The 26,337-nt window shown below is 41.6% G+C and overlaps 2 protein-coding genes across 2 annotated transcripts in view; both read right to left on the bottom strand.

Moving 5' to 3' along the window:
• Positions 1-1,727: 1,727 nt before the first annotated feature.
• On the bottom strand, positions 1,728-16,434 carry LOC106486781 (solute carrier family 22 member 2-like). Its single transcript, XM_013945425.2, has 11 exons — positions 15,575-16,434; positions 13,154-13,257; positions 11,785-11,939; positions 9,199-9,367; positions 8,167-8,278; positions 7,629-7,735; positions 6,640-6,854; positions 6,203-6,311; positions 4,979-5,091; positions 3,780-3,879; positions 1,728-1,880 (listed from the first exon to the last, which is right to left on the bottom strand). Exons 1-11 carry the CDS (start codon positions 15,989-15,991, stop codon positions 1,814-1,816), a joined length of 1,668 nt encoding a protein of 555 aa, XP_013800879.1. The 5' UTR covers positions 15,992-16,434; the 3' UTR covers positions 1,728-1,813.
• A 2,240-nt stretch (positions 16,435-18,674) lies between these two features.
• The window catches only part of IGF2R (insulin like growth factor 2 receptor), a 58,376-nt gene continuing 50,713 nt past the window's right edge, over positions 18,675-26,337 (bottom strand). Inside the window, exons 43-48 of the mRNA XM_067293517.1 lie at positions 24,891-25,037; positions 23,336-23,520; positions 22,628-22,814; positions 21,421-21,585; positions 20,749-20,818; positions 18,675-20,325 (exon numbers count right to left, since the gene is read on the bottom strand). Coding sequence (XP_067149618.1) covers positions 19,942-20,325; positions 20,749-20,818; positions 21,421-21,585; positions 22,628-22,814; positions 23,336-23,520; positions 24,891-25,037 — 1,138 coding nt within the window. The 3' untranslated portion in view covers positions 18,675-19,941. The remainder of the gene's footprint in view (positions 20,326-20,748; positions 20,819-21,420; positions 21,586-22,627; positions 22,815-23,335; positions 23,521-24,890; positions 25,038-26,337) is intronic.

A 26,337-nucleotide genomic window follows, 5' to 3' on the forward strand; every position in this document is an offset into this window, starting at 1 on the left:
GAAACATGGAGATTTTCGTATTTTTTTTCAGGCACAATCCTTACACCGTGATTTTAATTGGCTGGGCTAGAGGCAGGGTCTTCTTAAAAGGATGAGTCTTCATAAAAAGCCAGTCTGCTATTCATTAACCTGGACACAGCCCTGTTCAGGTGCTTCCCAGCTTGCCCAGACCAGTCCCTGACCCACAGCACCAGGGCTGCCAGCACCAGTCTGTCACACCACTGAGCTGGTCAAGCCCCAGTGCTATTGTTGCAGCCGCAGGAGGAGATGAGCTTCAGCTGTTATTGAGGAGAAGGGAAGCTGGCAAATCACCATTTTATCTAAGGCAGGATGTCAGGCAGCTCATTGCATAGCCCAGATGAGTGGAGATCCACAGCCTCCCTTCCTCCTCCCCTGCTCCCAGGCCACAAAGGCTGCTTTGGCGTTTGAAGAGCAACCACGTGCAGCCAGACCAGATTTGATAAGCTCTGTTGACTTTCCTAACTCCAAGAAGAAATACATGAATTAATGAGGTGGCCAGCAAGGAAATCAAGGAAACACAGTTGCCTTCATGTTCAGCAAGGGTGCCAGCAGGAGCAAATGACATTATAACCAAGAGGTGACCGCAGAAGCTAAGATACACCTGAGCCTGCTGCCTCTGTCATTCCAGCTGCAGCAGTAGTGGTGCTTATGGAAAGAAACTTGCATGACACTAAAGGGTTTTGAAGCAAGTACTAGTTCTGTAACTACCCAGGCCAAAGTTATCTCACTGGAGACACGCACAGCTGGTACTGGATACATACATCCCCGGCAGACCAGACTTTAACCCTAACGCTCCCTGGGGAGGGGGACTCGGCCCAATCCCAGCTGAGAAGTCCTGCAGGGCCCCAGCCCAATACCAGCCGCCCCGATGGGAGAGCAGAAGTGTCCCCTCCAAACACACACTGAAACACTGCCCTGCCCTGCACCAGCCCTATCCTAGCCCTCCAGCAGAGCAGGATCTGGCAGGCCTCAGCTCCCTACCTACCTATAAACCCTGACAGCTCCCATACTTTTTAGCTGATAGGAATCTCAAACTATTCTTCCAGCAAATTCTGTGTGCTTCTGTGTGCGCACATGGTTATAATGCTATGGAAATTTAAGCAAACAGTACCATGCACAATAACAGTGTAGGTTATTCACCATGAAGATGACACTAACAAGACAAGAATATTTGGTGGTTACACACTAGAAAGAGAATGGTCATTACCTTATGAAGGACCATGCATCTTTCTCCTATGCATCCCTTCTCATGCTCTGGGTTGCCATATGCTCATCCCTGTGAGCCAGCTAAATGCCCCATGTGGGCTCCTCCAGAGGCACAAGAACACGTGAACTCCATGACACTTAAGCGCTAGTAAAAAATCTGTGAGAATTTGTTGCATGTTGTAACAAGTTTGTAGGTGGGTTGTAGTCATCTCTGTTCCACAACTGAGGTAAATCTCTGTTACATTATGCTACTCTTGCGGAAGACTGAACAAAAAAAGACTTCATGGAGGCTTATAAAGTTCTGGTGGGACAGACCCCACTATCCCAAAGTTAAGAGCAGCTCCTGTGTTCAGGCCCACACAGCTGGTATAAAAAAGGTTTCCAGCTCTAAGTTATATTTATATTATAATGTGCAGAGAGGGACAAAACTATGCAGCAATAGGGACAACCTCATCAGAAAAACCCAAGCATTGTAAATAAAGGATAGATGGACAAAAAAGGAAGATAGAAGAGAGTGTATTTATTTAAATTTGTTTTTCAATGCTAGTGCTCTAAAGCATATTGCCCAGAAAGAGGTCTGCATTCTTCAGTCATGTGCTACTTCTGATGTTTGGACATGGAGATAGATCTGTTTCTCCTTTGGAGCTCCTTGCCTGCAAGAACAACATGACATGAACAGTAAATTGGGAATGAATGTATTCAGTGAGCACCTAAATGCAAATTCATCACTTGTCCTGGCCTCTTCTCCAAAGAAAATGAGCAGTTAATCCTCAAAGCCTCTAGGTTTGCTCTGGCTCCTCAGTAGATATTGGTGATTTACCTCATTACAAGAGTAGCTGGTATCAAGACTGCCCTTTTTCTGTTCCACAAAATCAATTTTGTTTTTTGTTTTAAAGCACAAATTATAGTTATAATAGAGTTGCAGCAGGTTTGAGAGGCTAGTGCAGTTATTCACAGGTCAGTACAGGCCTAGGCTGCTTGTTTTCAGATGCTTAGGGAGAAGACTAGGAAAAACTGCATCCAAAATTCCTTAAAGTAGAGTCTGGGAGCTAACAAGCAATTTTGTGGAAGCACAGGAGGTGGCTAAGCAAGCCCCTTGGGGCTACCCCGAGCAGCTTTGGGCATGAGTTTTGCTAAATGTCAAGTGAAAGCTATTAAGACGACATATGCACCATGTAATGGAGAGCAGAACTGAGATTATAAAAGGAGTGGAGATCCAGCAACTGAATTAAACGTCGCCACTCTGCATGAACGTGTCCATCTGGTGCAGCAGTGGGCACTGTGTTTGCAGTACTCGCTTCTGTGCCTGGCTGAATGACTGTAGCCCTGCAGGCAGCCCGCCTGTGCCTGCACCACGGCTCTGCAGGGTTTGTGGCACACAGATGCGCCACAGGCACATCTGAGTCACAGAGCACCTCTCCTGCCTGTCACGGGTGAGGCTGAAAAGACGACACCTTTTCTGAAGCTTTCACCAAGGCTGCACTATGCCTGCCTGCATTTTGGGGCTGGGACAGTGTCCAACAGCCTTTCCCACCACTTACCCCACCACCAGTGCCAGGGAAAGAGGAGTGGATGGCAGGTGTAAACCAGCACAACACAGCAGCCATCAGAAGGTGCTTCTGCATCTCTCTATACAGAATGCTTCCCACCAGCATTTCTGGGTATGAAGCAGGTGGTGCCTGGTCACCATGCGCTGCTGCACATCATGCGTGCCTCTTGGCAGCTGCCTGCACCCCAGGGCAGGCAAAACCCAGGGGGTGAGACAGCACCATCTCCCCAAGCACTGAGCGGGGTCAGTGAGTGTGCAGGGAGGGAGAGCAGGGACACGGCAAGCACAGGTGGGGCAGCTCTGGGAAGGAGCAGGCAGCCAGGGGTGAGGGAAGACAAGGCTTCCCCAGGGCAGCCCACAGCGCTCACTGCAGCCTGGCAGCCCACAGGGAGCTGATGAATCAATAATAGGAGACACCTTCAAAGATACTGCGAGTGGGAGAGATTTCCTCACCAGCCTCTTCAGTTTACAGTTCCTTTGTGTCATAGGTTACCATCTTCTAGCTTATGCTCTAATAAAACCTAGGGCTTTTTTTTTTTTTAAATACATGTTTCAAGTCCTGCTGGTGTTTGAGGCAACATCTTGCATCTCAGCATTAACAAGAGGAGGTATTCAAAGTAGCACATTGGCATTTGCAGAATAAAATGGCCACCTCTGTTCCCCTTTAAGTATTATGAAGGAAAAGCACCTGAAATTAGAGATGGATGCACTCAAGATATCAAGAATTTGGCATAGCTATAGTCTGAATATTTGTTAGAACTGAAATGCAAGGGCAAAGGGCCATCATTGTATCCTATCACTTACAGCATGGCTTGGTCACAAGTCATTTTGCTTTAAGTGCCTGAAAAGTAGACTGCAGGAAACATCACAAAGTACAGGGCAATTTTATTAGCAAGCACTTGGGGGGGGTTGCTTGGCTGGGTTACCCCCCTTTATCATTCTTTATGTATGGCATAATATAAGCATAATAGCAGGCCAGTGAGAGCTCATCACCCTGACCCACCTGTGCAAGTTTTCAACATCTTCAACTGTCTCGGGCAAAACTCTTCCTTTAGTTTCAGGCAGAAGCAACACCAATCCACCAGCAATTAAACCAAGAACAGCTTCAAATCAAACAGATGCACAGACTTTGTTAGCATATACCACTTTGCAGCATATACACCATCTTTCTGCTGCCTTGCACAAAGCACTCATAAGTGGGATTTTATTTTGTTCTTCAGACAACACGGGCACATCAAGACTTTATATGCAAGACTTCCAGGCCATCTCCAGAGGATGTGACAGTCGTGTGGAGACAGCAACAAGCAAAGTACAATTGTGAGGTATGCACTGAACTAGGGTCTCTCAGACTAGAAAGACAGGAGTAAAAAGAATCCTTTTTAGCCTGAATGTATGCCAGAAAATGGATTTGAATTTTCTGTTATGTAACAATATCTAGAAAATACATTCAGTGTGTTAACTCCTATACAATGTAATTAACTCTCCACTGACAATTTTGTCACCCACTTTGCACACGCTTTTCTGGTTTCTATATGTTTTAAGTCTACTATGCACCCTCATAAATGTGCCCTCAGTTAAAAATTGCATATTGCCATTCAAGACATTTTTCTATAAATAGTGTACTGTGTGCTTATCTGAAGATTTAGAGAAGTTTTGCAGACCCTGACCTAAAAGTTCAGGCAGCTAGACAAACACTTACCTTGCATTTATTTACCAGTCTCATTCCAAACAGGTGGAGAATAGCCAGTTAACACATAGACTGTTGGAAAAGCTAAAGTATAGCAGCCAGACTTGTGGCTTAACGTATCATTAAATAAGAAAGGAATTATGTGAAACTAGTTTTTTTGTTCCAGGACTGAGACAATGTAATTCACAGAAGAGCAGTAATTCATCAGACTTAAATCCATCACAAATATTAATCTGATCAAAATGTCAGAATGTTTCTCAGCTCTTTGCCATTTGTCAAATCCATATTCATCTCTAGCTTTCTTTAAAAATACAAGGAACAATATTAACAGCAAAGGAGATATGAATGCATAAACAAGTTCCAAGTTACTATAAACTGAAGGTTATGGCTTCTATAAAGGGGAATATGCTCCTACTGAATTTGGAGCAACTGTCTCAGCAGTTTTCCTCCCTTTATAACTTGGGCCCATTGCTGTACCCCAGGAGCAGCCTGCAAGGAGGCAAGGCGGCACTTACTGAAGACTAGCAGTGGCAGCTCCTGCCACACTTCCACCAGTCTGTAGACAACGAAGGGGGCGACAATTCCACCAACATCACACAAGGCAGAGCAGACCATTACCCCAAGGTTCCTGGTTCAACAGCAAAGGGATTACGTTAGTGTGAAAGAGTACTGCAGATGGAAAGGAACCAGCTCTGACCTTGTACAGAGCACAGCCTATAGCTCTGCAGAAAAGCCCTAATTTTCCCAGCTGGTAGGCGGATTCAGAAATTCAGACCTACGTAGTGCAAGAATAAAAGTCTTAGCAAAGAGGAACAGTAGAGTTTACCTGTATTTTCACATGAAAAGGTGTGAGCAGATTCCCAAGGTTAAAGATAGAGAATCAGTCCCAGAGAGTCTAAGTAGAATCTCCAAACAGATTTAGTAAAAATGTAAAAACTTCAGCTTCAGTACACCTTGTTAGTGCAAGGGGTGTCCAAAGATCCTCCTGTTGCTATACACAGTACTGGAACCATAAATAAAACTTCAAACTGTCTTGTACTGCATTCATTTTGGATAAAGAAACGAGTTTGAGAGCCTCGTAACTTCATATTTTGTGCAACTTCACATATAATCAGTTCCTTTCTAGTGAAGAAAGGAGGTAAGAGATTCATCTGGTCAGCACAGACACCTATCCTGCAAACAATAGCATATGATCTAGTTGTCTTTCACTACGATCACACTACAATCACTGGGAAAAATTAGGAAATTTTGAAGAGTTAACATCTCTAAAGCTTTGGATAGCTGCAGTGCACATATCTACTTCTGAACTGGTCACCCTGCAGCCCACTTACAGTCAGTGGAGAAAACCAGACCTCAGGTCAAGGGCTTGGGTTTTGCTAATGCACATTCTCCATAGCAGCACTGATACTGGATAGATCCATTTAAAGGTTACTTTGGTTCAAATGAGACTCAAATCCAAATACGTGGGACCTGAGATCCCTCATCCAGTTGGTTGTCTCCACTTTTCTCTTTAATTGTCACATCAGTTTTCACCTGCCTTAAAATATATTTGATTTCTTCATTAACCTGCATTTTAAAGCATTTTCCTCATGCTCCACCCACATGTTCAGCAATACCTGTGTAGTTCTGAAGCACTTGAGGATTTAATTAGTTATAATTTAGCATAAAATATACCATATAGATTGGCTGAAACAATTTGTTTCCAGGCCAAATGGCTGGCTGGGAGAAGGTGCACCTACCTGATATATGTTGGATACAGTTCAGTGTTCACAAAGCAAACCATTTCAAAAGCCATCGTGATTCCCATTCGCCCAACGCAAGCAGCGATCACTTTTAGCCAATGTATGTCTGCAAAGAAAGCACATTCAAAATATTTACATATATCCCAATGATTTAGCAGGAATCAGTTAATGAACCAATCCCATATTTCTTGATTCTTTTTAAAAGGCTATATTTTGCTTGTATGAACCAGGAAATGCAAACAGTTGGCACCACATGAGCTGCGGGTAGGGGAAGTTCCCAAAGCAGCATAGAGGACCTAAATGCTTTCAGATTTTTTATTAGAAGCGCTACAAATTGACCTCGTTTCACTTCGGCAGTGTGAGGAGATAGACTAGCATTGCTCCCAAGAAGCAACATTAGGGTGGGGAAACTACAGCGGCCTACGATGACTCACCCTCTGGGATCAGAGCAGTAACAAGACAGGCTGCTCCAGCCACCAGATTCGACGCAGCCCACGGGTAGCGTCGCCCAATGCGGTCAATGGTGATGATGATGATGAAGGCCGCTGGGAACTCAAAAAGAGCAGAATAGAGAAAATCCAGATGCATGTTCCCACCGGCTATTCCCATGTGCATGATGAGCCCCTGGTAGAGGACGGAGCTCGTGAACCTAGGCAGAGGAGACTGTTACAGCTTTGTTACTCAGGGAACCGAGGCCTGCTTCCTGCTGGAGAGTGCATAACCAGAGCAAAAAAACCCCCCCAAAAACAAAAAACAAAAACCCACCAGCAGAGCCAACTTCTGCCATAACAGTGTTTGTACATGAAACCTGGGAGCCTGTAGAACAGGATGGGCAGTCAAGATCTGCAGTGGGAATCATGATGCTGCAGGCAGAGGCTGATGTAACTGAGCCTGCACTAGTACAAGCTACGTTAGAGCCCACCGCATTCATTCCTGGAGTAATTTACAGACTGGCACCTCTTACACCACCAAAATATTTCTGTGCTTCTGGAGTGCCCCCTGCTTGCTGGGTGGGGGACAGCACTTTTCTAGGCACAGCATGATCACTGTGCATCTGCAGTGCCTAACTTACTTTGATTTGGAAACTGCTCTGAAATGCAGAAAGTCTCTTCAGTGAGGAAGAAAAAGTTAGTACTTTTCATGCTTTTTTTCCAGATTAAACTCTTTTTTGGTTCAGAACAGACATCTCTGTTGGTTTCACACATTTCAATAAAAGCAAAGCTATTGAAATTAATGCAAGCTTCCCAGCCAGGAGGATGCCACACTCCAGTGTAATGGGTCAGCAGTTCCTTGAGACAAGATTAAATCCCTCCTCTACCAGAGGCCTTCTGCATATTCAGCTCTTGAAACAAAATCTAAAACAAGGCTGGAGATTTAAACTTTTTTTTTAAACCAAAAAGAAATCTGAACATTGTCTTTTTACCAATTGTACATCAAAATGAATGTATTTTTCCTCATCTGTGGTGTCCTAACAAGGTCAATGAGTGAAGGGGTCTGCTTTCCACCATCTTCCTCTTCGAATTTAATATCCTGCAGAAAAGCCAGAACAACATTCACTGGAGCTGAGAGACTTCCACTCTCCTTGGAAAAGCAGCTGGTGACAAGTTTGCATGCTACAGCTCTTCAGTGCATATGATGGCCCCTGAAGACACTGATCTGCTCTTACCCACACAATAGGGGCGGCAGGCCAGGACTGCAGCAGAATTCCCTCACTAAGGCTTTTTGCTGTTCCCTACTTTCAAACAGATATGTTCTAACTTATTTCTGCAGGGGAAAACAAAACTAGTTTTTTTGCTTAGCCAGTCTTAAGACGGTCGTTCTTTCTCACCATCCTTGTCGCTGTGATAGAGATTACGACCTCTCTGACTAGGAGGCAGAAACAGTAAGCTTCTGCTGGAAGGAATTAAAAAAAGGGATTATTGTAATGCTTGCTTACATCTATAAGCAAACTCCAAGCTCACCTCAAGATGGGAAGGCATCTTCTGATTTTTTTTGGCCATATCACTAACAATTTTCATAGCTTTGTCATTTTTCCCTTGAGATATCAGCCACCTGGGAGACTCCGGGAGGCACCTACAATGCAAGCAAGGGGATGCTATTATACCAAAAGCTAATGCCCATGCAGTGCTCCTGTGTTTGGAGACTGCGAGGACAGTACTTTTGTTGAATAGACACAGTTTTTTCCTCTCTCCTCCCCCCCACCCTGAGCTTATTCCACTGTTGCAGTGGAAAAAAGGAGCAATTATCGTAGTGGCTTTAGTCAAAGAGGAGCTTATTAAAGATATATCCGGAAGGTCTTTGAGTGAGAGCAATGTTATAATTTATTTAGCCTGTCCACCACAAACTGGCTCCGCTTAAGGAACCATTTTCCAGATGCACTATCACAGGTCAAGAAAAAGTATTCACAAAAATTAAAAAAGGAAGAGAACAAATCCCCTTCTATTATTCCTATCCTCTTGGTTCAGCTAAACCATGTCTCATACCCAAAGCATTCAAAAGCTGAAAAATATTAATCAAAAAGATAAGCGAGAACCCAAAATAAAGGTGAGCCCATGCACCTTCTTTTGGTTGGACCAAAGACCTGCAGGTTTTTCTTGAAAGGATGTATAAATAACCTGTCACAATTATGTAAGTATTCAGCAATGTTTCAATAACCATCTTTTCAACACAGGATCCACTAAATTATGTCAGACATTTCTTTTCCTTTATAAAACGTTTAGTGAAGATAATAAATTAAGCCATTCTTCAGCGATTTTAAAACTAGTCTTTCCTTTAAAGCAGAAGTTGGATGTGGCATACAGGCTCAGATGCAACAGTGTCATTTGTTGAGGGGCCCTATTTTCCTCTCCTTATTACTGTTTTTCGCCTCTTTGCATTAACAGGCATAAGTGTCTAAAAAGCAGTGCAAAATTTCCCTCAATTTCTTGAGTCTCAGGGACCAAAAGAGGTTGCTTTTTTGGTCTTGCATGGAGACACAACAAAAGCATGTTTACCAGTAGTAGAGCAAGAAGAAGCAGCTTGGCAGAGTAACAGTGAGCTGCAGCCATCTCCAGTGAGGAATTGCATAAGCAATGGCATCAAACACAAGGAGTCCAACCGAGAAGGCTGCCTGATAGAGAATCCCCACTGTTCTCCTATATCTTGGACCAACAACTTCTGTGACTAAAAATGCATAGAGACAGATGAATGATACTTCAGCGATGACAGCTCAGTGCAGGAGTAAGTTTCTCTGTGGGGACTCTGGAAAACAAATGTTACATTAATACCCTGAAGAAAGCTTCTTAGAAATTCTGGACTTCCCGGCATAAAATCTCAGAAAAGGGGAGGGGGGGGAGGGGGAAAGAAATCCCCCAATGCTTGTACAGGAAGGTGGTTTGCTTTTCTATCACCAAAACTTAGTAAGAGAGAAGAGCACTTTAGTTCTAAGCTGATCTAAAGCATTCAGTTGTTATCTTCTACCATGGAAAACACTGAATAAATCAAACACTTCCTCAAAATGCACAGATGGATTTTATTGTAAAAATCTAACACTACCCTACATAACGCCTCCAACCTGATAACAAAGCAGAATTTTTTTTAAGTGTACCTTTTCAGTCTGCATCTCACTCCCAACACACAAGAAATGTTTGTATCGCAAAATGGGACTTACAGCTTCCCAGACAGGATGGTTTCATGACTAATTTGCCGTTTGCAAACATCACATCATGGGATAGGCCTCACAGGTTAAGTGTTATTGACACAGAACTAAGAGATAGTAATTATTCTGTAACATGAGCATAACACGTGAAATTTTGCATCCAGTTGTGTCTCATTTCAAAAAAGCAAAGAGTAGAAAAAGAACAAAATGCAATTATTTAGCAATAATTATTTCCTTATTCAAGGAACTGCTTCGTGTAGAATTACAGATTAGCTAATATTGTTTTGGCAAATGACTAGTAGAAACAAAAGACATCTCTGGCTCAGAAAGACTCTGAGCCAAAAACAGTTGAAAATCAGATAAGTGTCCCAAGAGAGTATGATAATAAGGTTGCTCTGTCCTTATATCCTTCCCTAGGCATTCAGTATTGACCACCTTTAGGGAAAGGATACAAGTTTAAACTGGCTTTGGGTCTGATTCCATGCGACTTTTCTCATAAGCAAGTTTCAAGGAGAACCCAGAAGTAATAAAGTGCATTCGAGGAAAATACGGTAGGACAAATCATTGTCCTGAAATGAATTTTATACTATAAAAATGGCATGAAGTCCTCCAGAAGTGGCGATGAAAGTTTCATCAGTGCCAAAAAAAGATCTAAGAGGCTAAATAAGCATCTAGAGCATGCACAGGAAGGAACAATCCCATCTTGGCAGAGAATGGCCTGGCTGTGGGCTAGATGTTTTTATTTAACTTTTTATCTCAAACATCTGGATAACTGCATTAGCAAGAATTAACAGTAGTTTAATTAACAGTAGTTTAAAGTGTTCCTATTTACATTTTTGCCACCATCACAGTTAACTGAATGGAGTAGGGTGGGCCACCTCACTCAGAGCTATTCCGTAGAGCCACCTACCTTGCTAACCCAGGTAACACTGAATTGAGCAGCATTTGAAATACTTTATTCACTGCTCTGTTGATTACTTGTTCATTTATTGCTAGAAGGCTGAAGTCCGCAAGAGAGAAGCCCCCGGTGGCTCTGCCAAACCCCAGAATTGGGGCCTAAGTTCCAAGCTGGCCCCCAACTCTGCCTTGGCACAGCAGAGCACTGCTCATTAGCTACAAAATTAATCTTAGCTTGAGATTGTACTGGTGCAATACTGCCCTCGGGATGGGCACGTGGTAGTGGCATGCCAGCTCAGGTTGGCTCCGGTGGTGACTAGCGCAGGCATCCCTGCCTCGTGGGCTGTTGCTCCTGCTGACGTGCCTGTGCCTTGCTGCCATGCAGTTGTGCTTTGCAGCCAGATGTGATCAGCGCAGCACTGGGAGAAACACCACAACAGCCAGCCTCTTCCCATTGCTTTGAAAACCCTGGGTTTGGCCTTTACTCAAACAAGTGCACAACACCAGTATACTCAAACAGCTTGTCTTTTTCTCAGCAAGAACATACTGTTCTTCAGTTATTTTTAGCTTGTAAAGCCTCTGTTTGCCCTTTATTGCTCTTTATAGCATAAAAATGCCTTCAATTTTCCCTATTCTCTGCATGTTTCTTTAATGGCCTCCTTTGTCCTCATCATCTCAGCTGTAACTTGTTTAGAAAGTCGGCACCAGGCAGCTGCAGGCTGCACTAGGGTCTGCCTCCTTCCCCAGCCAGCACCCCAATGGGTGGGAGAGGGGCTCAGGTCTGGCAAGGGGAGAGCTGCACCGCAGGGGACAGCCTACCCTTAGGTAGCAGCCTTAATTTACCATCACTTGTTTGATCTTTGAAGGCTACTATGGTTTGGGAAAAACAAGTGTTTAAAAAAAAATACCAGTAAGCCAAAGAGGGAGAATATTCCTCAAGATCAGCTTGTATAAATGATTTCAAAAAGCTATGAGGCTTTTTTTTTTAAAAAATAGCTTTTTCCTTGTCTTCTGTAGCCAATACAGGGAAAAGGTCTGAACTCACCCAGGATGTAGCCTGTGGTCCAGCAGCCCTTGCTGACCAGTCCTTGCAGGAAACGGAAGATCAATATCCACAGGTAGGTGGGCACAAAGACCAGAAGAATTCCACAAATAGCATTTGCAAGTATTGTAGTTAAGAGGCAAAATTTACGCCCAAACCTGGGTTGGAAGATAATACATGTAAGACAAAACACCAATAAGGAAGACACAGATGTTTTAAATCAGAGAGCTGTGCATCATCAAAAAAAAAAATCCAAAAATTTTGTAATGCAAGGCACAGACACATGCCAACTTCTATTGCTAGCCCATTACTCGCTGACTTTTCAATTCCTTGAAAAATTACTGTGGCAACTGCTCTGCAATTCCGTAAAGGCTTTCAAGGCTGCTTGAAGGAAGAAAATTTTCCCCAGCAGCAGCTGAACAATAGGCCCATATTTACATATGCTTGTGGCTGTTATCTCCAAATTCCAGAACAGGCAGCTTATTAATTTTTTTAACACAGAGTGAAAAATATGTACAGATTAATATTATGGCTCTGATATACCTGTGGGGACCAGGGACAACAAATTTATATACAAGAAACTTAATCCTGAAAAATATGTATGGATCCTGCCCTGAGTGGGCTGTACTTCACAACTGGAGAACAGAACCTGCAGTACTAACAGTCTCTAGATAGGAGAGAAGCAAGGGAGAAAAGGGTCTTCAAATATTGGTATTTGTTTATTTTTAAACCAAACTGCCTGGACAAGTTTGAGTGTTTTCTCACTGCCCACGCACTTGCCATGTGGCAAGCCAGAAGTATAGCATGTGTCCCACTGCAGATCCTCCAAGGGAGGACTTTATCTGCTGGTTCTGAACTAGGTGCTAAGATGCCAGGGCACACAGTGATTTCCAAACCAGCACTGCTGTTGTATCTATTTGGCAATCTATGTGTGTATTACTTCTTAACAAGTAAAAGTTTCTCAAAGGGAAGCCAAATGTTTCCAAGACATAGCAGAATAGAGCACGACTGTTTGAGTGAAAGCTACAAATCAGAATTTCCTGGCTTCTATCAACTACCCCAATATTTTCATATGGGACTGTTGAGTTTTGCATATATGGTCCTGAAACACCTTGCAGAAAATGTGAGTTTTGCAGGACTTGCAGAGCAGGAAAGATTGACACCTATGTAAACTATCAGGTATGATTTGTTCACTCAAGAATGACAGTTAGAGTGCTCATTTCTAATACTATGAGTTAATATCTAGGTGATTTGCCTTATTTTGAAAAGAACAGAGATATCAATTGCACAACTTTTCTCTGCCTTTACTTAAGCTTAGCTGCTGAACACTGATAAAGGAGGTCAGGTGGTTTTACTGTCATCCCACACATACCTGTCTGCTATGTAGCCAATGTTTACAGAGCCAATAAAAAACCCAGCATTCACAGACGACTGAAAGAGATCCAGCTTCCAGGAGTCCTCGCACACCAGGTTAAACTAAAGAAGCAACCACAGTTAGAAGCAAAACAGTGAAATCAGGAACTAGTTCACACTTGCAAGTCTCCTTAGCTTCAGTTAGGGACTTAAACATGTTTCTGGGTTGACACTCATTTTAATCAACATCCAGGACCCCTATTGATTTAATTAAGTGTCCAACATTAAAAATAGGATCAAGCCTTTGAGCAATTCCCTGCTATTTCCATTCACGTTTCATCTTTATTACTGGAAAGAACATAACTGTTATTTGCTTGCCAAAATTAGGACCATAATGCACATTATGCTTTGTTCAAACTCAGTTAATCATCCTAGGCTTTCTAAACATTTTTTTGGAGGGGGGCTGGTGGTTAATGTTTCTAAGCAGTTCTAGTTGCCTCATCTCCTTGTACGCCACAGTAGCTCCTGCAAATTGCTTTGGATTCAGGATGGTATATTCCCAAAAGGTATTCCAGATATGCCTGATTTGTCATGCTTTCTGTGAAGCACCGGTAATGCCTCACTGAAGGAGTATGGGATGAGTTACTGTGCATCTTCTGCTGAGCTGAATGGGCTCAGGAGGGGTTTGGAAGCAGAGAAAAATCCTACAGCTTAACTTGTCTGGAGACGGGGCATTTCACAGCCACGGCCAAGCTTTGCTACAGATATTTGCCATCCGACCTTAGTCCTCATTCCTTACTTGAGAAAATAAGTAAAAGAGTTACTGGAGGATAAGTTACTTTAAAAAGCCATCCTCAAGTGACTGAGAATCCCTTTCTGTCCCACTGATAAGCTGGGTTTATTTAAAACTATGTGTCTTTGATCCATGTAAAAACAGCATCAGCCCTGTGAGGATATTATTTCATGTGCAAATTTTTCCTTGGAGCAAAACCACATGCTTTATTCTGTGCTATCCTTTGCCCTGCTTCCTTGCCAAAGCAAGGGACAATACACAAGAGCCTGACAGCCTTAATGGAAACAGTCACAGCCCAACACAAAACACACTGGAAAAACTTCCAGCTTGTGTAGATTCCCGCAGTTGTAGTCTAACAAAGCCTTTGCTCCTTTATAGCCAGCATGGTGTAATGCCAGATCCTCAGATCGTTTACTTCACAGGATCACTGACAGAAGCAGCACTGCACACTTCTGTGCACATTTTTGGCTATTTCAGACAATCCCAAGAGATCCAGTCAAGCCCTCTGGAGCCACAGCATTTGCTCAAGTCTTTTTGAGTGAAAGGTGTCTGTTGCAGTGGTGGCTTGTAGCAGCCTTGTGTCACCCTCCGTTTGTGAGGTGTTCATTAAGGACTGCCTAACACAATTTGGTGGTTTATTTCCTCACCTTAATATCACATAGTCCATACTTTATGGGAAGAAATACACATACAGTACACCTGTTTTCATTGACTTCCCTCCCTCATTTCCTTAAATAACCCTCTATTAAGTCTCAAACTTACAAAACTACAAACACTGAAATCACTAGAACCTTGAATTTAACTGCTTTTACATTTATTTTAGCAAGTTCTATTAAATTTTTTTTAGAGGTGCCTGAAGTCAGTTTTTCTTTGCACTAAGTTTATGATGAAATCATTCATCATCCAATATACTGATTTCTTTAGATAGCTAAAGGTACTTAAAATCCTGAAGTACTTCAAATAGCTTATATACCATTTGCAAATATTGGTGTGTGATCTTAGAACAAAAACAGGCATTGGCTTTTCTGCAATTTATTCCTAAAATAAGCTGCTTAACTGTGGGAGGTGATTACTTCTCCCTCACCCCTAATCATTTAATCATATTTGAATCAAACTTTAAAACTTAAACCCACAGAAGCAGAAGTTCAGGCCCAGGTCCCAGAGAGATTGCGTGGTTCTGGAATCCACCTGCACACAAGTCAGCTGGTTTTGTTTGGAGTGTTACAAGTTCTTGATATCGAGCACACACTGAGGGATGTTTACACACTTCCACCAATAGGATTTCGCATGTGACTAGAGCTTTATTCAAAACTAGGCTTTATCTACATAGTGATTTATTTGCTGAAATACTTTTTGCTTCACAGCCGAAGGTAAAAGCTTCTGTGCACAGCAAGATGACAGTGGAAATATTTTACATGGCTTTCTGCATAATTTGACAGCAGGAGATGATCCCCGCCTCTAGGTAAGCATATGTGTATATTATATACATTTAAAATTAACACATCTATATTTTACATAGATATAAAATATCTAAAATATAAAACATATATAAAAATAAAAATATATAAAAGGCTATTTCAGATGTCTTCCACATCCTTCAACTCTTCAGTGATAAAGGGAAAAGGGAAGGCAGGCATTTGTTTTTACCTCCGTCACAAGAGACGACCCTGAAGACTCGTAGACCCAGCCATCCCGGCAGCTGGTGAGGGGGACAGCACTGCTGTTACCATGCCCCAGGAAGGCAGCGATGGGGTCAGTGCAGCTGAGGCCGGTCGTGTTCCAGTCAACGTCATAGCGCCTGCAGTGGCTAGCAAAAGAGGTGCTGTGTTGCCCCCACTCAGGAACGGTGTAGCGCAGCTCCTCTTCCAGGCCCCAGCCACATCTATGGCTCAGCTCAGCCACGCCAGGACTGAAGCAGCGATGTTCAGGGATGAACCCCAAAAAGACAACACCCACATAAACAGGGGTGAAGGCAGCAGAGAGCAAGCACAGGACAAAAAAGGTTTGCTTTTGGAACCTGTCAAATTCTCCAACGCTCTCTAAGACTTCATCAAGGGTTGGCATTTTTGCATTAAAACCCCCTCAAAAACTTATCTAGGTCCTCTCTACAGCACTGATATATTTATTTGGCAGCAAAGCTATTTAAGTAACAAAGACATTTGACCAAAAGTCAAGACTAACTCCATAAATTATTAAACTACATGTTGCAAGCTTTATTTTTTAGGTTTCACTTAAAGTCAAACCTTGATTCACCCAAGGAGAATTTGCATTTAACCCCTAATCAGAAAGCATATGTTCCTTTTCTTCAGAAAAGCAGCTAAAAGCCAGAACACTATGTTTCTTATTAGCCAAGTCAGCTCTTTGAAGACAAGCAGCATTTCGACAAGTGTAGACAGGAAATTCTATCAACAAGCAAGTGAAAAATTTAGTGTAGCAATTGCTGGGCATAATGTATGAACAAGGTTTATTAACTAAACTTTAAACTCTAAAGGATTTTTAAATACACTGGGAAATAGAAGTTTTCCTACATTGAACCTTATTACAGTAGAGGAACATCTGTCCTGCAGCTCATATGCTGACCATGTTACGCCCAGCAGCCACCTTTAATTTCCGCACATCCCCATTTCCAAAGAAACTCCCCCCCATCTATAGCAGGAAGCATGTTTTATCTGACCATACTTTCGTTCAAAAGTTTCAGTGATACAAAAAGATTTAAAAGCATTCAGTATAGGATTATGCACTAGAAATAGCTTTGGGAAGCCATGATATACAGTAATTAAGACTGAGAATTACTTCTTACTACAGACCTGTAAGACTTTAGGCAGACTTGTGGTGCACAAAAAGAAAGAATGCAGAGTTGTATCAGGCTTCAGTGGTATTTCATACTGTCTATGGATGGATACCAGCTACTCCAATACCTTTTGCTGACATCAGTTTTCATCAGAAGGAAAAGCATGAATGAAGACTACATTTTAGAGACAGAAAACAAAAAAGAAAATGGTCTGGAAAGTGACTTGCCCAGATTAAGCAACTATGCACAGATTGAAGAACTACTCCCAATGTACTCCAAAAACCAAAATAAGCTTACAAGACAGTTCTGAAGCAAAAAGAGAGACCAGAACCAGTTCTTCACCCAGTCTAATACGTCTAATACACTGCTGAAAACTCTGTTAATCTTCAGAGTAATTACAACCCAACCAGCTGTAAAAACTGCTTTGTGAACCAGTACTCCAAGAGCATTCTTCACATCACACAGACCTATCACCTCCTCAAACAAACAACCCCTCCTCCCCCCCCCACACACACTACTGAAGTAGAGTAACAAGAACTCTGCTTATGCAACTATTTAAAGCAGCATTACCATGCACTAAGCACACAACCTCTCTGGAGCCACCACCGTAATTCCCTGGACTTTCATCTCCTCAGCTGCAGGAGGTCCATGTGGAGCAGGAGGGACAAGTGCACAGCACCAGCCACACTCAGTCTGCCCTGGCTTCCTCCCCAGGCAGGAGGCATGTTTGCAATCAGCTGAAGCCAAGAAGACTGAAAAATAAGTCAGTTAAAGCCTGCCTGGAAAGTGAATGTTGAAAGCCATTGGACTGTTCAAAGCAAAAAAACCCCACACACCCTTGCACCAACTTCTTTGCTAGAAGTTTTGTTTAAACAGTTTGCAATCATATGCACTAGTTCAAAGTTAATTAAAAAGAAGTGTTACACTGGGCTTTATTTTCCCGATTTCCCACTACTCTCTCCCTATGCCAGGCAGGAGATAGGTGACACTGTTTCCCACAGGAGCAGTACTGAGCACTGTGTTGTGCAGGTGTCATACAGGCTCCCACCTCTAAGGGAGCTGCCTGGCCGACTGGCAGCTTCAGCACCCAGCCCAGAATCCACCATCAAGTAGCTGCTGAAGTCTTCCTGTGCAGTCATGGGTTCCTTTAACTTGTATGTACTGATCCCCACCATTCTCATAACATTTTCCTCCCTGTATTTAACAAAGTATTCCACTGGGAAGAGTCTCCTGAAGCAAGTTATGCATCCAGCCCTCTACAAGATAAGATTTAGTCAACCTATCTACACATGCTTAGATGAAAAATGGGCAGCAGTTCCAAGACTAGACATTTAAGTCACTCGTCAGCTGCATGTTCTTAGAAATATCTCCTTGATATTGCTCAGATAAGTATTCCCAGGTAGAATGCATTTGTTCTATCTAAACCTCATTACACACAGTCACAACGAACAGACCATTTGGTATTAAATCTTTGTATATAGGAGGTCATTTAATTTCATGCCACACTTTGATCCATAAACAACTCCAAGATGCAAGCCTTTAAGGCTTGGGGAGTGGAAGCAGTGTTCTTCAGCATCCACTTAGGAAACTGTTTCAACAAGAACTGAGAGTAATTAAAAACCTACTGTCAGGCCTCTCATTCCCCCAAATTAACCTAATGCTAACTATGAAAAGGCTACTCATTTAAATATGACTTTAAGTATGACAAGATGCAGCTTTGGCCAAACTGTTTTAAGGCTTCACTTGTAACAGTGAAAGGGGGTGGGGGGGGAGGGAGGGGAGAGAAATCAAGTCTGAAAAAAATGCACTACTGGATCTTATGTATATAGTCTGATCTTTGTGATCAAATGGTTCTCATTTTGAGCAATGTGATTAGGATATTAGCTATGGCAGCAGCAGAGGAGATTACCAAGTTGATGAACAGTTCTAAATACTAGTATAAGAAAGATTCCAGACTTGAGATGTGGGATTTGGAATACCCACTTCATATCTTTTATTGAAATTGCTGAATACTTTATATTACACTATTTTGATTCAAAATGGAGTTTTTATACAAAGAAACCATTGTTGAAACTGAATAAGCCAACCAAAAGGAACAATGAAGTTTCAAAAAATTCTGACCAATGTACGTACTTGTACAATTCTTTGAAATCATATCATTGCCCATAAGGTGATTCCAGAAAGACCTGGAGAGAAGCAAGATTGCCAGAGGAAAATTGACTTCCATTCATCACTAGTAACATTTCAAGTCAATGACCATGGTCAGGGCTTCAGCATACGCACTAGAACTTACATTTAATCAAAAAACACGGGCCCAAAATTTTTCTTGCAATTTGTACCAGAGATGTTGTGTAGATTAAGGCTCCTCTAGTTGTGGGGTTTTCTTGGTGATGACAAACTGGGCAGTGTAGGTTGCATGCCAGGAATTCTGCCTCTGGCCTTGAAACTCTGGTTCTTTGTGCAGAAAGTCTAGTCCAGCCATGATCTAGGAAAAAAAAATCTTTGGGTGCTTGTCAGCTGCTTAGGCAAATACTGAGAAGTCAGTCATAACCAGTACCAAAAGTATCATGCAAAGAACAGCAACCATTTCAGGCTAAAGCTATACAGAGTTGTACCTTTCAGTCAATACCTTTGAATCAATGATCTGTTTAAATTAGAATGGATACTCAAATTCACAGAATAAGTTAGACCAGTTCTAAAATTTACATCAAATCATCCCAAGACACAAGAGTTATATTTTTCCTTGTCACATGATGGGTGAACCCATAGAATAATACCCTGCCGGCAGGAAGAACATGTTGCTATTAAGCAAACCTGAGTAGTGAGGATCAATAAATATAAGGAGTTAAAATGCTAGTAGTCAGATAATTTGAATCTCAGGAGCCATGGGCTTCATTCAGCTTTAATCCTGTCCTTTGAAAGGTTCCTCTTTCAAACAAGCATTTAATGTCTATGCTGAGGCTTAAAAGAAAACAAACAAAAAAACCCCTGTCCTGGCTAGAGAGAGTCAATATAACTCATGACTGGATTTCTAACATCCGGTTGGCTTACTGAACAGATCATTGTAAACCACCAAGACATCTTTCTTTTCTTCCCTTTTCAATGGTTTCTTGTTAAAGGCAAAATTCAGAAAAATCTTTCAGGCTGAAGTCCTCATATTTGGTTGGAAGTGTTGTCCCATTATATAATCTCTCTATATTTGATTAGGCACAAGAGGGGGTTATTAAACATTCAACAGGTCCTCATCACTATCATCATGAAATGATACTGTATTTGTAGAGTTCTGTGCCTGCTGTTGGCCCGGCTTGGCTTTTGCTTTCCTATCCTTTCCCCCATTCAGTAAGTCAAGGCTTGGTGTCTTCTTTTGTGGGTGCTTGCTCTTGTGTAGTCCTCTTCCTGATTGAATCTTTACATCTGGAATTGTTAGCACTTCATCCTCACTGTCCAGGTCATCAACATGGAGAGATGTAAAGGCTTCAGATGTAACAGACTTGGTAGTAATGTGACCATTTTCCTGCCCTCCTTTTGCTATTCTCTGATTTGGTGCTGCAATTTCCTCCATAAGCCACTCTGTTTCATGCTCATTAGCTTCTTCTTCACTGTTTATCTGAAAGAAAAAGATGCAAGAGAAGATTGCATATAGTGCTCTAGACTCTGCCTATTACTGATCTCTCCAATTAGCAGACCCATCCCATACAGGGGCTTGGATTTATTTGGTCATGAGACCATAACAGCACATTCTTGCAGTATATTACTATTGCTTCCAGCCATTCTGTACTATGTCTGAACCACAGCTGCCTTCTCCTAAAGTTTTTACCTTATTAGGCTACTCATGGACTGCTTTTCAGCATTTCTTCAATTGTATTTTCTTTTGCCTTTTCACTATGTAGTTAAGGCATCTCAACCAGCCACGTGGCTTTTCTGAAGCCAGTTTAATATCCACATACTGAAGAAACTGGGAAGTCTTATTAAAAAGTCATTAAGGCAACCTTACATAAAACAAAAACCTTCGATTTCACCACTATATTACCTTTGTGTATTTGTAGGAAACACCTGATGTTCTTCTGCAGCAGTTTGTTATCTTGTTTATTACAGTTTCCCTAAAAAAAGAAAGGGAAAAAATACTGCATTAGGAAGATTGTATCCAACTTAACAGCCCTCACCATTCTTCACTGGAGTTTTGCCATCAAAGCAGCATACAGCTTGCTTGGTAAAATGCTATCATATTTGATTCAGAATCACTCTAATAAGCAAAAGTTGGTCCATAATGCTGCACATCTTCCTGCTTACCACAACTTCAGCCTGACTGTTCTGATACACCTTTGGCCTTAAAGCCTATGGGAAATAAAGCAACCTTGTCTGGAAAGCAGAGAAGCAGTATTATTTGCATGTGTTCTTTGTTGCTGTTGTATGGTTCCAGCCTGACACCATGAAAGAAGGTGGTGGGTAGCATTAAATATTAGTTGCCACATTGTTTTACTCCCCTTAGTATTCTACAGTAGAGATTAGTCCAAGTCAATTCCTCTTTGCATGGGCCTTCAGATAGTAATGAAAATTTTGAAAACAAAACAGTAGCTGTTTGACAGTTGATGCTGTTAGCTGAAAAACAAGAACTTAAACCTCCAAAATTCACTAATTCCCTTCTGTTGAGGAAACAAAGTTCTACAAAAATATCTTTAAAAGCTTCCCAGTTATTTCTTACCTCCTCTCTTTTTTGTAGAACAGCAAGATTACTAAGCATGCAGTGAGAACAACCAGAAGGACACTAAGCACAGCACCAACAGCTTGACTTCTCCCTGAAAGGCCTTTATGTATTTGGGCTTCTTGATCAGATTGGCCCTCATGGCTTCCTGGAACATTCGTTGACCTAATGGCGTAAGTTAGGAGAAAGGAAGAATAAGATCTATGGACCAGTTGCATCAAACACGATTAGAAACAGTGGCTTCAAAGGAACTAACATGCCAGGCCATCCTGTCAGTCCCATCTAGCAACTGTAAAGAATAGAATTCAGTGGATTTTTGTTCTCAATAAGATCACTCAAAAAGTAAGATATGCATTGTGCTACATTCTGATGTGCTTTCAAGTAGTACATAAAAATCGAGATTCCAGTCAATATCCAAGTTATGATTAGACACTCTACAGCTTACACAGCAGCAGCTTTTCATACAAAGCTGTTTTAGAATGAAACCTGCACCTGAGCAAGTTGTAGAAGCTACAGTAATTATTTACTTTCCAGCTGACTGTGGCAGCACACAGAACAAACTCCCTCAATAGCTAATCCCCTGTTTAACCAGAATGAACATACCCTCCCTGTGTTTTGAAACTAGCTAGCAACAAGAAAGTGAACAGTCCTAGGATTAATCATTTCTACATATGGACAACCCTTTGCAGTGGGGGTGCCCAGTGCCAAGACTGGGTTTAAGGACCTAGGTGCAGTGATTTTGCTTTTAAACCACTGTCTTTACCCCTTTTTAGATCTGTAGATTAGAACAATCAATTCATTGCAGAAATACCTCATGATTTCTGTAATATCTGTATTGTTTTTCACTCTAAGGCGGTGAGGACAAAAAAAATTTGCCTGTATACTGGCTATTCCTTTCAGTAACATGAAACAGCATGTTTTCTCAGTTACAGTAGGTTGTACTTAATGGAGAGATGGATATTAAACTCTACCATGCCTTTCCACAGTTTCCAGCGCAAACAAAGTTTTAGGTCCAGATCAGCTTGACTGCTAAATGTTTGGCACTTGGCAATCACTACATGCATGGACATCAATTCAATCTACCCATGCATTTACTCCTTTTGCCAAAGTCTGTTTGCCTTTTCCTCCTTTCACAACCACTGTGATGAATAAGGACAAAGACCTTTAGCTGACAAGAGCTGCTTTCAGAAAAAGATTAATTACTCACATTAATGAACACACAGCAGATGTGTACCAGGTAAATAAATATTGACAGTCTGCTGTCTCATGAAGGAATTCAGGGATGCCTTCCTTTGCTTGTTGACTGCAGTGGAAGAAAATGGTTGAAGAGACAAACTTTGACTTATCTTTACCACATCTAGAATCCGATGAAAATATCACATCCAAGTCATCATCTACAAAGAGAAGAAAAACTTACAGTTAAGTACTCCCCTGAGAACAGTCTATCAATACTAGGCTGGAAAGAAAGTTAACTACTAGTCTCTACATTCTTACATGTATTTATTGTGCAATAGCAATTTACACACTATGAAGTTTCTGCAGGTGACCTTACCTGTATGATACCATGCCTTACATACCTCAGTATAACTGATGGGGATCAGTTACACTATAGAACAACAGGGTATGCTCTTTACCAGAAAAACTAAAGAGGTAAAGGAGACCACTGCTTATGGAGCATAAGCACAGAGGGAAAATTGTTTTACATTATTCCTATTAAAGCCTTTTAAGAAGTATCAACCCAAATCTACTTCTAAAGCCGCTTCTGCAACTGAGCTAACACAACAGGAAAGAAACAAATCCTGGAAGACAGACTCTGCATACTTTTGCAGAAATGGATTAGTGTAGATATTATGAAAAGAAAACCATGAAACCATGCATATGGAGGATCAAACAAATCCAGCTAGTAAGCACTTACCCTCAACATAATATTTAGCTTTTCTGGAAGAACCAATTTTGCGAAAGCGACGTTCATTAGTTTTAACCTGGCAGATGTTTGCTCCAGCACACTCCAGGAAACTTGAGTTTCTTATACCAGAAAGTTGAATTTCATATACATACTTGTCACCATTTGTTCGTATGTCTCCAGAAGCAGCGTACAACCTGAGGAGACAGAAGGCAGGCCTATCCTGAAGTTCAAACTCAAATTTAGGTTATTCCCAAGAAATAAGGCTGACAACAGTGGTAACAGCTAGCACTAGTTGATTCCAGAGCAAGTTGGAGTGAACGATTCAAGAGGCAGAAGAGCAGTAAGACAGACTTCCACCCTGAATACTTACAGGTGAGGATTATATTTAGTATAAAACCTTCCAAAAGCGCACAAAAAGCAAACATTGCTAGCTATACTGCCCTCAGTAGGTGTATGCTTAAACACTTTCAGAGGATTAAGATAAACAACTGGGAACACAAGCATGATTCAGCAGCTTTCATACACATCGCATACTGACCATAAAATCCCTATTAAGCATGCCCTGGAGCTACGATAAATAGCATAGCATAGCTTTTGCTGACTGCCAACAAGCAGTCTTCTCTAGAAGGACAACTAGTTCTACTGCAAGGGTTTCCCAAATGCCATTTACAATTGTACCCTTCTGTGCTGCTGGTGAGAGCTAGACTGTTTTAAGATTAAGAACTACTTGTTCTAGCCTCCTGCTCAAAGGCTGAGCTTGCTCAAATATAACTTGTTTTTCCATCGAACATTACATCAAGCTTCTCATTTTCTCCTGACCTCATCTCCCCCATCCAGACCCATTTGATTCCTTTCCTTATTTATAGTATTAAAGGCACAGAGGAAAAACATGTTTGTCTAGCAGGTCTATTCACAATACTTTTGCTTACTTATACTGATCCCACATCCTTCAGCGCACACTACTGGTTTGTGCCCTGCAGGCAGGGTTCATTCTTCCCACAACACTGGAGTGTGGGAGGTTTTCCCTCCATAAAACATAAGTTTTATTTTAAATACAGCAAGTTGCAAAACTGGCTGGAACAGAGTTATGTGCAACATGTTATACAGACAGTGTAACTCACTTTTGAGGCTTTTGAAGCACAAGCTCTTGCCTCCACATGGATCTGCTGAGCAGAAAGGAGCTACATAAAAGGCCAAAGAGTAGTGTAGGTACAAATAAGGGTCTTTGGCACTGAACTGATGTCTACGCACTCCAGAAGAGAGCAATGACTCACTCAGCATCCACCATTAAGAGTTCTGCCATCAAGATAGTGTATGTGCAGGTTTAGACTGACCTTGAGTATGCCCAGACACGCTCAGAGCTTTTAAGTCCAGCAGCAAGCTGCAAGACCGCCACTATCAATCAGATCCCTAAGTCCGTCATTGGTACAAGTCTGACAGCAAATTTAGTGGGATTTCCATGGAACAGCTAGGAATGGTTAAGGCAACTTAGAATAGTCGCACCAAGGTCTCTTTTCTTACAGTAGAGTTCTACAGGACTAAGGTTCTTGTTTGTTTTACTTACTTGTAATAAACATTCCCCAAAGAGAAGTTTTTCCCAGTTACAGGATTAATAACTGTTCCATTCACTACCTCCACCTCCTGCTGCTTAACAGCACAAGCTGCTCGTGTGTCCCAAGTGATGTAGTAAGCACAGTTTTCTTCATCAATCCTGCCAAGTAAATAGACATAGCACATCAGTCTGGGAAATAGGAATGAAATATCCTGCTTAAGCATCTTTCAGTAAGCAAGTTGAGTAGCTAACACACTAAGAGAGGCTACCTGCAGAAGAGCTGTACTGACCTTTTCTACAAGTCTAAGACTTAAAACCACCTTGGCCCCACTTAATCTTAAACACAAGCCAGGAACAAGCTCCCCGCTTAAAGTTTCAGAAGTCAGTTCAGAGGGTTTTACATAAATATTTTAGCTAACAAGTCAGAATGTTCTTGGCAGGTTAAAGCTTTGTACTTCACTTAGCTAGGACAAGAAACATGACGTAGTTAGATTTTGCAGCTTAGTTCTTTGACACTTGCAGAGCCTCATGTACAGTTTTCCAATTCTACAAACAATATGCAGTTCACCAAAACAAGACTGAACAAAAAGTCATCAGCCTTTCTAAACACTTGTGATCATGCATATACACCTCACAGAATGGACACACTCTAGTTAAGTAACCTGCACTGAGGCAACAAGAGAGCTTGAAATCATTAAGGAATGGAGCAAAACCATACTTTATTAGCTAAATGGCTTATCTATAGCAAGTTTGGGCAAAGTTGTTAAGAGTGGTTCACTATAACTGACATTGAAAACAAGATCCAAGACACTATCAGTTTTAACTTGGAAGTGAAATGCTTAGATTTTTTTCCAGGTCATCTAAGATAAATACAGAATAAAACTGTTTATGGAAGTATACAGGTGCAAAAACTCCAAAAGATGCATATCTTACAAATACAGACCAAAAGATGAGTTCTTGAAAGTAACACTCAGATGCCTACATTTGTAAGGCTGCTTTCAAAAGCATTTCTTGTGGGGAAGGAGATGGGAAGCAATAGAGAAGATAGTAAAGAATCTGGATGCTGTTTCTAGTCTAAAAATTTCCAAGACACAGGAGATGCAACGTAGACAGAGACCTATCTGAATTTAAGTCTTAACTGTAACTGAGTATTTGGCCCTTTGTACACCACTTCAGAGACAAGCTAATATCATCCCTTTTATGGAGCCGCTATAGAGGCCACTTCATTGCTGCCTTTGTTGTGGTACAAACCATTATGCTAGCATTAAAGTGGGAACACAGCAGCACAGCAGAAGGAGGACACAGTGCTATCCAGCAGACTCCTTTGGTTAGAAGTTGATATGTGTACATGCTCTCCTTCCTAATTTTGAAACGATCAAAAAGGTATATAAAAATCCATTTTTCCAGTCACAGTTTTTTGAAGTTGGGCATACAAGTCTGACTTTTTTCCAGGCACCTT

This window comes from Apteryx mantelli, chromosome 3, assembly GCF_036417845.1.
Source record: "Apteryx mantelli isolate bAptMan1 chromosome 3, bAptMan1.hap1, whole genome shotgun sequence".
NCBI lineage: Eukaryota > Metazoa > Chordata > Aves > Apterygiformes > Apterygidae > Apteryx > Apteryx mantelli.

Bases quoted from the DNA above. Each gene is read 5' to 3' on its own strand.
- LOC106486781 (XM_013945425.2), bottom strand. From the start codon at position 15,991: ATGCCAACCCTTGATGAAGTCTTAGAGAGCGTTGGAGAATTTGACAGG. The intron at 6,312-6,639 runs GTGAGTCATCGT...CTTTCTTTGCAG, and splicing joins TACTGCTCTGATCCCAGAGG to ACATACATTGGCTAAAAGTG. The intron at 1,881-3,779 runs GTGGGTCAGGGT...TTGTTCTTGCAG, and splicing joins GATGTTGAAAACTTGCACAG to GCAAGGAGCTCCAAAGGAGA.